We start from the raw sequence: 12,550 nt of genomic DNA on the forward strand, positions 1-12,550 counted from the left end.
GGCAAAAGTCAGATTTTCATGATATGAACCCTTTAAGTAAAACAATTCCTCAACTAAAGCTGACCCTGACAGTCACTTCATTACTATCATATTAAAGGTTATAATTAACAATGGAGTCCAAATTCAATTGCTATTTATTTTTAGATATAATCAACACTCAGATTAATCAATCTTGTCAATCCAGCTGATAAACACAACGAGAGCGCAGCAGCTTTATTGAGAAGAGCGTCTCTGAAACCCTGCGTCTGCATTTATCAGTACACAGACATGCTGACGGGCGCTTTATTAAACACACACACACACACACACACACACACCTCACAAACAATGATTTAACCAGGAGAAACTGTTTTCAGTCTCAAGGGCATCAGTACACCAGCAGAAAGCGTTTCACTTTACACCTGCTGCAGGAAACCAGGACGAGATTTCTACACTGCTCTGCAATCCTCCGTTTAAGAGTGATCTGAAGATCTGAAGATGCGATCGAACGCCTACAGCTCGTGTTTGTCAGACAGGTAGAGCAGCAGGTGGATGTCGGCGTGTGCCAGAGATTCCTGCGCCAACAGTCTGTTGCGTGTGTGAGACGAGTGTGTGAGACGCTCTGAATTCACCAGACAAACGCCCGTCTGAACAACTACACAACGCAGGAATGGCCCTTTACATAATCTGAATAAATGTAAATTTGTTTGGGGAAGGAGCTTGTGTTAATGCTTCACGTCGCATTCAGATGCTCCAGATTAAACTGAAGACGACTACAGCGGTCCGACAGGGACGTGACGCTCCACCGCTTTATTCCACAGTAAAACCCACATTAAACACAGCAGAGATCTGCCAGAGACCAGCAGACTCCAGTCAATCCACTCGGAGCTGAAGACATCCGGATCCGACTGTCTGACTCACATCGGCTCTGGAAGAACCAGCTGATGCGTTTCTGTGGAAACTGAGACTTTAAATGTCAGGAGGGGAAGAGATCAGCTGCTGCTGCATTATGGGATTATTTCAATATGACAAGCATTAAAAAAAGGCATAGATTAATAATAAAAATCATAAAGTAATTAAACTATACATGATATTTAGACGCTACTTGACAAACGTCTTTAAAAAGATGAATCATAATACAAAAAAAGACTATTTAAATCATCCTATTTTTGTACAAATTAATCAATTAAATCAAAGGTTTATGAATTCAATTGATTAGACGGGTTTTTTGATTATTAAAATTATATATATATAAAAAATAATTGAACCAATTTGGGAAAAAATAAAATGGGTTCTAAATATGTCATTTTTATTAAACTGTAATACATTGTTGTTAAACTGCATGCTTTTTGATTAAAAAATAAATAAATTTAACCATTAAAACAGAATCCAGAAAAATTGAAATGGAAAAATAAAAAAATTTGGGGAAAAAATAAAACAGATTTAATAAGTAATTTCTGAAGGATCATGTGACACTGAAGACTGGAGTAATGATGCTGAAAATTCAGCTTTGATCACAGGAATAAATTACACTTTACTATATATTCACATAGAAAACAGTTATTTTAAATTGTAATAATATTTCATAATTTTTACTGTATTTTTGATCAAATAAATGCAGCCCTGGTGAGCAGCAGAGACTCTTTCAAGTGTGTGTGTGTGTGTGTATGTATATGTATATATATATATATATATATATATATATATATATATATATATATATATATATATATATATATATATCACCCACACTATTAATTTGACTTGATGTGTGTGTGTGTGTGTGTGTGTGTGTGTGTGTGTGAAATCTTCTCATACAGTCATGTCAGCGTTCAGCAGAGCAGCTTTACAATAGCGGAGCACATTTCTTCATTTAGCGGATCAATAGCTCATTACAGCAGAGATTCACACACCGTCGACAGTGAGTGAGTGTGTGTGTGTGTGTGTGTGTGTGTGTGTGTGTGTGCTAATCCATCAGTCTGAACAATCACTGACAGACACACGACGGTTCCAGACTAAATTACAGTGATATTTCACCATCAGGATCTACTGGAATATGTGCATGTGTGATTTTACTGCTGGTGAAGGTGAGAGAAACACACGGCCACAGACACAAATCAATATAATGCTAGCATTGTTAAACGAGACATTTTTAAGATAAATCTGGATCAATTATGAAGGATTATTACACTACATGTCTGTACCTTTTAAAACAATCAAAAACAGTCAGATCTTATATGCTTAAGTATAAAAACTCAAAATCCAGTTACACTTCTGACACTTTCATTTGATGGAAGACTTGACATAATGACTGCGATTATGTCTCATATGTCATTTACAAGGTACTTTAAATAATACCATGGTAAATGTCCAAAAACATTATGGTAACAAGGTGGACTTTGGTCAATGTCTGGAGCAAATAGATCCAGTTTAATTCAGGATGAAAAGGTCCTGTCACACTGAATAAAACTCTGTCCTGAAGTGGCCTTTATCACACACGTCTACTGCTGAGTGTACACTAGTGCAGATCACGCCTCTGATATTCACACACACACACACACACACACACACACACACAAGCGCACACGCACACGCACACACGCACTCTTATCTGTCTGTCCATGATGGAGGAACGAGTCTGATAAACAGAAGCAGGTCTGAATGTCACTCATCAGACAGCATGTCTTTATTCTTCTGATATCAGTTGAGATTCACATCACAAACAATACAACAGGTGTGTGTGTGTAAAGATAAACTACAGGTGCCACACACACACGCACACTGTTGCACATACACACTGAATGCAAACATACTGAATGCAAACATATTAAACACGCACCGAACACTGAAGGCACTCTGAACACTAAATGCATACTGAACACACACGCACTGAACGCACACTAAACGCGCACTAAACGCGCACTCTGAACACTAAATGCATACTGAACACACACTGACACGCACTGAACGCACACTGAACGCACACTGAACGCACACTGAACGCACACTGAACACTAAATGCACACACTGAACACGCACTGAAGACACCCTGAACACACTGAACGCACACTTATCGCGCATTGAACACACACTGAACACTGAACACAAACTTAAAGCACACTGAACGCACACACTGAACACTCACTGAAGACACCCTGAACACACACTGAAGGCACACTTAATGCACGCTGAACACACACTGAACACTTAACGCACACTTAACGCACACTTAACGCACACTTAACGCACACTTAACGCACACTTAACACTAAATGCTTACTGAACACTGAACGCACACACTGGACACGCACTGAACGCACACTTAAGGCACATTTAACGCACACTGAACACTAAATGCTTACTGAACACTGAACGCACACACTGCAAACACCCTGAACACACACTTATCGCACGCTGAACACACACTGAACACTGAATGCACACTGGACACTGAACACACACTGAACACTAAACGCACACTTAACGCACATTTAACGCACACTGAACACTAAATGCTTACTGAACACTGAACGCACACACTGCAAACACCCTGAACACACACTTATCGCACGCTGAACACACACTGAACACTGAATGCACACTGGACACTGAACACACACTGAACACTAAATGCTTACTGAACACTGAACGCACACACTGGACACGCACTGAACGCACACTTAAGGCACGCTGAACACACACTGAACACTAAACGCACACTAAACGCACACTTAACGCACATTTAATGCACACTGAACACTAAATGCTTACTGAACACTGAACACACACACTGAACACGCACTGAAGATACCCTGAACACACACTGAACACTGAACGCACACTGGACACTGAACACACACTGAACACTAAATGCTTACTGAACACTGAACGCACACACTGGACACGCACTGAACGCACACTTAAGGCACGCTGAACACACACTGAACACTAAACGCACACTAAACGCACACTTAACGCACATTTAACGCACACTGAACACTAAATGCTTACTGAACACTGAACGCACACACTGCAAACACCCTGAACACACACTTATCGCACGCTGAACACACACTGAACACTGAATGCACACTGGACACTGAACACACACTGAACACTAAATGCTTACTGAACACTAAACGCACACACTGAACACGCACTGAAGACACCCTGAAAACACACTGAACGCACGCTGAACACACACTGAACACTAAACGCACACTGAACACTAAATGCTTACTGAACACTGAACGCACACACTGCAAACACCCTGAACACACACTTATCGCACGCTGAACACACACTGAACACTGAATGCACACTGGACACTGAACACACACTGAACACTAAATGCTTACTGAATACGCACTGAAGACATGCTTTACACACACTGAACACACACACTGAACACGCACTGAAGACACCCTGAACACACTGAACGCACACTGAACACACACTGAACACACACTGAACACACACTGAACACACACTGAACACACACTGAACACACACTGAACACTAAATGCTTACTGAATACGCACTGAAGACACGCTTTACACACACTGAACACGCACTGAAGACACCCTGAACACACACTGAACACACACTGAACACACACTGAACACACACTGAACACACAGTGAACACACAGTGAACACTAAATGCTTACTGAACACACACACTGAACACGCACTGAAGACACCCTGAACACACACTGAACACACCCTGAACACACCCTGAACACACCCTGAACACACCCTGAACACTAAATGCTTACTGAACACACACTGAACACACAGTGAACACTAAATGCTTACTGAACACACACACTGAACACGCACTGAACACTGAACGCACACTGAACACTGAACACACACTTAATGCACACTGAACACTAAATGCTTACTGAACACTGAACGCACACTGAACACACACTGAAGACACCCTGAAGACACACTGAACACACACTGAACCCACACTGAACACTGAACACACACTTAACCCACACTGAACACTGAACGCACACACTGAACACGCACTGAAGACACACGAACACACACTGAACACTGAACGCACACTGAACACTGAACACACACTTAATGCACACTGAACACTAAATGCTTACTGAACACTGAACGCACACACTGAACACACACTTAACCCACACTGAACGCACACACTGAACACGCACTGAAGACACACAAACACACACTGAACGCACACTGAACACTGAACACACACTTAATGCACACTGAACACTAAATGCTTACTGAACACTGAACGCACACTGAACACACACTGAAGACACCCTGAACCCACACTGAACACTGAACACACACTGAACACTGAACACACACTGAAGACACCCGAACACACACTGAATGCACACACTAAATTCAAACACACACTAAGTGCACAATGAACGCACACACCGAATGCAGACACATTAAACGCAAACACACTGAACAAACAAACACACACACTGAACATGCACACACTGGTCGCACACACACACACAGTGGTCCTGGTCAGTGAAGGTGTTGTAAACTCAGACTTCAGGATATTTACGTCCTCTGAGGGTGAATCGCATAAACAGCTCCACTCCAAAATTACATTAAAATTAATAAAGAAAATTAAGGCTTATTATTAATTATTATTAATTATTAGGCACACTATTATATGACATTATTTTCATTGCTATTAAGCCTGTTTATTGTTTTAATAATTATATTAAAAAAATTATAATAAATCTCACACACTAACTAGAAAACAAGCGTCTGACTCTGAGGCGCTGCAGGACATCAGCTGAACCTGCTGTGTGTTTGACAGACGGACGTTCAGTTCAGATGATCGTTCACTGGGGAAACGCTTTCTGTGCTGTTTATTATCAACATCCACAAGCAGTTTGTGTGTTTATTAGATATTAAGACTGAAAGTCGTCCGCCGAAACAACCACAGAGAAAGACTATCATGATACTGAGTCAATTCACAGAGAAAGACAGACGAGTCTGTGTGTTTGTATGGAGGAGAGAGAGAGAAAACGGTGAGTTGTTTCTGCAGTGAGACAACGCTGCACACACACACACACACACACTTCACTGCTGCAGCCTGATGCTGCACTGCACAACACACACACACACACACACACACACACACACTTGGCATTCAGAACACACACACACACACCGTGGAGGAGCAACAAGCTGTTGAGCTCCCACAGTCACACAAACCTTGATCACACACAACAAACTTCAAGCGCAGTCCTCAGCGTCGCACACATGCTGATGATGGAATATAAATAACAAACATCTTTATGTTCAATCCCAGCTAACAAAAATATATTCTAAAGAACATTTTACTAACGTTCCATTAATGAAAACATAATTTTCTGAACATTTTAAAAATGTTTTTTTTTTCTTTCTTGGCTATATGAACGTTTAGGGAACATTCCATTTAATCATTTTGCATTTAACATTATGGGAACGTTGTTTTGAATGTTCTGAGACAACATTTAAAAAACGTTAGACGAACGTCCAACTAAAACAATTCAGAAAAAACATTCTGAACGAACAGTGTTTTTGTGCTAACGTCTTGAGAACATTATTAAAGTCCAGATAACTTCGAACTAACGTTCTATTAACGTTACTGGAATGTTAACGTTTGTTCATAACTTTGATTTATTCTGAATAGACAATAGAAACTACACAAACGATGATATCTGTGTATTTACATCAATATTTACACTGATCAGACGTGATACTTCATCATCACCATCAACACACTTAAACTGATCCAGAGCTCATTATAATACAGTTACAGAATAATCCAGCAGATATGATGATGAAATGAACTCGAGTCTCATGAAGAGGAACGGAGAGATCGTACGGGGAATATAACAGAGTGTCTATAATGAAAGGTTCTATATATGAAGCGCCTGACGAAACTCTTTAAGGTTCTATAGGGAACATCAGCATCAATATTCCATTCACATTTGGCAATATTCTGATTAATATCAAGTCGCTGCAATCTGAGTGTCAGAAACGAGTATCCTGATTCTCATCCCTGTTTTAATGGGACATTTGTTGCATGGAAACACCTTTTTCAGAAAACGCACTAAAAGGAGAAACATGCACATGCTCAGTAATTATGGATTATTAGAATGATTAAAAGACATTTACATTACGGATTATTATGATTAACAATCGTCTGACACTTTCCATTTGGTGTCGGTGTTGTCTGGAAGTGTTTGATTAGAGAAGCAGTCATTTAATTTACAGTGATAGTTTGAATGTTGGACATGAAAAGGATTGAACTGATTGATCCATGATCAATACATTGATTCATTCAAAGACAAATAAACAAGACATTTAACATCACTTTCCTTCTCACACATATATGAACATACACATTCATATATATATACACACATATATTCATATATATATACACATACATATATACACATATATACATACACACATATATACATACATACAAATATACATACACATATACATGCACATATACATGCACATATACATGCACATATACATGCACATATACATGCACATATACATGCATATATACATGCACATATACATGCATATATACATGCACATATACATGCATATATACATGCACATATACATGCATATATACATGCACATATACATGCATATATACATGCACATATACATGCATATATACATGCACATATACATGCATATATACATGCACATATATATATATATATATATATATATATATATATATATATATATATATATATATATATATATATATATACACACACACTGTACATATACAGATATAAGCAAACATACACATGATTATATATATATATAAACACATACATACAACATGAACACGTAAAAACATGATTTTCTATCTCTACACACGAGCTTTCTTTAATGAAATTAAACTTATCTTAACTAATGACATTGATCACCTCTGATAGCTCATTAATTCGAGTGTAAATGAGATTAATGTGCCAAACTGAACATGATCACAAAGAAAAATCTTCAATTCACGTCAATCATCTTCTCGCATCAAACTGGATGACAATAATCGGCGCAATAATCAAGCGAATCTCTGACTGAACGCCACTGCATTATAATGAAGCGATCATCTGGCCGCGGCGCGTCGCGCGACACACAACATGACGCGTTTTGAGGAGATTCGCGCGGATGATTGTTTCATACACACAAATCCTGACAGAAATCAGGGTCTCACCGTGCGCAGGAACTGAATCTCATCCTCCGCGTCTCCGCCTTCAGCCATGATGAGCTCCGTCAGTCCACAGCAGCCATGAGACGCGCCGCACACCGCCACTCTAGCGCGCGCTCCGAGTGTGTGTGTGTGTGTGTGTGTGAGTGAGGGCGCGCGCGCGCGCTTCCAGTTGAACCGCATTGGGGTTTCATCTCTGACGTCACTCCTGGCGCATATTAATATTAATACACAGGTGAATAGACGTACAATATTCCTGGTGCTTTATGAGAGTTTATTTAAAGAAATGTTTTGGTTTTAATACTGTCCTTTCCTTCTATTTATGTGCGTAAAACCATGTGTTTATTCTACTTTATATTATTAATGTATCTTATTATAGATACGAACGTTCATGCATGTACTTATTTGTTCTGCAATAATAAAAAAGTGAATATAATTGACATTTATTTATTGTGAATTCATGTTTGGATAGATAAATATTTACATTCAACACATTATACTGTCATATTATGGTGTTGTTTAATTGCACTGCTTGAGAAAACAAGTTTTTGTGTGATTCTCTCAACGCCATACAGATACTGAGAGTGTGTTGATCTTACAGGAGATTCATGCAGTGCGTAAAGTAGATAACTGGGACGATGTATTTAGTCTGCTGCTGTTTTCAAGGTCACACACACACACACACACACACACACACACACACACACACACACGTAGGCTAATATAAGTCATGGATTTTTAAAAAGCATTGAAAAACTCTGGAATGAAGTGTAACATTGATTTCTTCGCCTGACCCAGTGACCTTTGTGACCCTTCATGTCAATATTTAGGACAAAGTTGCAGAACTGCTTCAGATCGACTCTTATGCTTCATTATTGACAGTGTGTGTGTCTCTTCATGGAGGATTGCTCATTTACCCGGACAAAAAATCTTATTTATATTTACATTTATCCCACAATGGATGGATTTACATGTATGCATTTAGCAGACGCTTTAATCCAAAGCGATTTACAACATCAGAAATTTGTCACAAAGCCAACAATATTCAGTTTATTAGAAAAAGTAAGATTATGAAATAAGAGCAGAAGTGAAATTATTATATAGATCATTGTTTCTGTTCTCTCTGCAGATGAATGTGAAAGATTTTAGTGTTTCTGTGAAATTACTCTGGATTTGTAGTCCTCTGCTGGATCCTAGTGGTGTGACTGCAAAACAACATGCATTACTTCAATTGGCCAAATTTATTCACTGTTAAATTCATTAAAAATTACCTTATTTGTTGGGTCATCATTGTAAAACGCATTATAGCATTAAATAATATATTTTTATTCAGCTATCCAAATCGACCTATAATAAATCTGATGACTCTCTTTTATCGTGCTTTTATTGAATCGGTTTTATCTTTTTGTATAGCTGCTTGGTTTGGAAGCCTCTCCCTGACGAATAAAAACAGACTTGGTAGTCTGGTCAAAGTGATTTCCAGGAGAAGTCAGGCTCAACCTGGGGAGTTATACATAAAACAGGTCCAGAGGAAAGCTAGAGTTATAGCTCAATCACAGGATCATCCCCTTAGAATAGAGTTTGAGCTTTTGGCCTCTGAGCGGCGCTATCGAGTTCCTAGCTGCAAAACAAAGTCAGCTGTGAGGCACCTTAATGGCACTTTTTAATAACTTGCACAAGTTGCATTTTTGCACTTGATCGTGTCCTATATTTATTTATTTGCACATTATGTACATTGGGCGTTACTGTGAATTCCTTCTTTGCTGGTTGGTCTCTGTTGGTGAGTGTTGTTGTATGTTTATGTGTTTTATGTGGAGCATTGCTGCAAATCCAATTTCCCCTTGTGGGACAATAAAGGTACTTTGACTTTGACCACAATTTTGTTTTTAATCTTAAAAATTATCTATAAGGGTATAGTGAAAGGAGTGGATTTACGATCCATCTATTATATAATGAATTGGTCAATATTGTTTTCTAAAAAACAGTGTATATATCCTGGTGTTTATGATTACAGGCAATGTCTGTATTTAGTATCTGAGTAGTGACTGAGGGTCTGGCCCATGCCAGGAATGCAGTAACAGCGCTTACTCGTTTAGCCCGACTTCCAGAGAATAAATATGTATTTGTTTTGTAGTCAAGGAATTTGATGATAAACCAAATAACAAAGATGATGTAAAGACAACCATGTGTAAGGACTGATGGTCAACAATGCGCTATGTGCTCTGTAGAATATTCTGTTCTAGTTAAGTCCTTCGAGGGAAAAACCTATTGTCTATTTTATACCATTTTAACCTGCCAGGGGAGCATGGGTCAGCAATATTAAAAATTTGAAAGCAGCCTAAATTGTTAGACCAGATGTGGTGTGTCTCCACATTTGGCCTAAAGGGGGGACTGAGGGGATGTATTCTGGAATCCACTGCCGCTTCAATATATATCTTTTAAGTTATTAATCAACATATATCTTTCTGTTAAATTATTTGAAATTATTTTATTTTAAAGAACAAAACGAAAGTACACAAATATAACAAAACATAAAATAAAGTCCAGGCCTGGACCTCATCGCTCCTCCTTTTATGCTTCCGGAGCTCCTCCGTGAGAGACTCGAGGCCGGTGTGCCTCGCAGGTGGAGCTCGTTCTCTCTTACGTTACCGGCCTCACGCCATTCCCTCACGGCTCTCGCCCGCCCTGCTCGCCACATACCCCCATCGCCCCTCGCAGGCCGGGGGTACCGCTGAGACAGCGCTTGCTCCCCCCTGGGGCCTGTCTTGGGAGCCGCAGCACCTGAGTGTAAGGACAGACGAGACGAGAGAAAGGAGACGGAAGCACAGGGAGCGACAGAACGAGAGAGGGAAGAGAGGAAAAAGAGAGAAAAAAAAAAGGCCGGTGCACTTCGCAGGTGAAGCTCATTATCTCTTGCGTCACCAGCCTCGCGCCGTTCCCTCACGGCTCTCGCCCGCCCTGCTCGTCACAATAAGAATCTGAGCAGTTGTCTGATTTCCTTCTTTTTTGTTCTCTGCTTTCCGATCTGCCAGAAATTATCCTTTTGATCTTAATCTCATGTCTCCTTTGAACCTGACAGACTGAGCTTTGGTCAGCAGGTGTTCTGGATCCTCCAAATCTGATCTCACATTTGGTGACCAGGTAAAAAGACCCAGACTGGTTATTATCTTTGGATGTCTCTCTAAGTGATGTTGGAGGGTAGAACGTTGAGCTGAGGGAATCATTTGAAGGATAGGAATCAGAGTGGTGGTCTGATCTCCTCCTTCTTTGTTCTCTGCTCTCTGATCTGTCGGAAGTCATCCTTTTACTTTTAACTCCCAGTCTCATCTCAACCTCACTGTCTGAGCTTTGGTCAGCAGGTATTCTGGATTTTCCAGATCTGACCTCACTTTTGTTGACCAGATGAAAAGACCCAGACTGGTCATCCTCCCTGGATGTCTCTCTAAGTGATGCTGTAGGATAGAACGTTGAGCTGAGGGAAGGATAGGAATCAGAGTGGTGGTCTGATCTCCTCCTTCTTTGTTCTCTGCTCTCCGATCTGTCGGAAGTCATCCTTTTACTTTTAACTCCCAGTCTCATCTCAACCTCACTGTCTGAGCTTTGGTCAGCAGGTGTTCTGGATTTTCCAGATCTGACCTCACTTTTGTTGACCAGATGAAAAGATCCAACCTGGTTATCGTCTTTGGATGTCTCTCTAAGTGATGTTGGAGGGTAGAATGTTGAGCTGAGGGAATCATTTGAAGGATAGGGATCAGAGTGGTGGTCTGATCTCCTCCTTCTCTGTTCTCTGCTCTCTGATCTACCGGAAGTCATCCTTTCTCTTTTAATTCCATGTTTCATCTCCACCTTACTGCCTGAGCTGTGGTCAGCAGGTATTCTGGATTTTCCAGATCTGACCTCACTTTTGTTGACCAGATGAAAAGACCCAGACTGGTCATCCTCCCTGGATGTCTCTCTAAGTGATGCTGTAGGATAGAACGTTGAGCTGAGGGAAGGATAGGAATCAGAGTGGTGGTCTGATCTCCTCCTTCTTTGTTCTCTGCTCTCTGATCTGTCAGAAGTCATCCTTTTACTTTTAACTCCCAGTCTCATCTCGACCTCACTGTCTGAGCTTTGGTCAGCAGGTGTTCTGGATTTTCCAGATCTGATCTCACTATTGTTGACCAGATGAAAAGATCCAACCTGGTTATCATATTTGGATGTCTCTCTAAGTGATGTTGGAGGGTAGAACATTGAGCTGAGGGAATCATTTGAAGGATAGGAATCAGAGTGGTGGTCTGATCTCCTCCTTCTCTGTTCTCTGCTCTCTGATCTACCGGAAGTC

The 12,550-nt window shown here is 40.2% G+C and overlaps 1 protein-coding gene across 7 annotated transcripts in view; it reads right to left on the reverse strand.

Annotated features, from left to right (window-relative positions):
* LOC125269224 (ryanodine receptor 3) overlaps positions 1-8,644 on the reverse strand; it is a 152,716-nt gene extending 144,072 nt beyond the window's left edge. For 5 of the 7 annotated variants that reach the window (XM_048192094.1, XM_048192092.1, XM_048192091.1 and 2 more), the window contains exon 1: positions 8,233-8,643. In XM_048192094.1, the coding sequence (XP_048048051.1) occupies positions 8,233-8,409 (177 nt within the window). In that variant the 5' untranslated portion in view covers positions 8,410-8,643. Of the gene's footprint in view, positions 1-8,232 lie in introns of all 7 variants that reach the window. The other 2 variants (XM_048192088.1, XM_048192093.1) reach the window with 2 other exon arrangements.
* Positions 8,645-12,550: the final 3,906 nt, after the last annotated feature.

Source organism: Megalobrama amblycephala, linkage group LG5, assembly GCF_018812025.1.
Source record: "Megalobrama amblycephala isolate DHTTF-2021 linkage group LG5, ASM1881202v1, whole genome shotgun sequence".
Classification (NCBI taxonomy): domain Eukaryota; kingdom Metazoa; phylum Chordata; class Actinopteri; order Cypriniformes; family Xenocyprididae; genus Megalobrama; species Megalobrama amblycephala.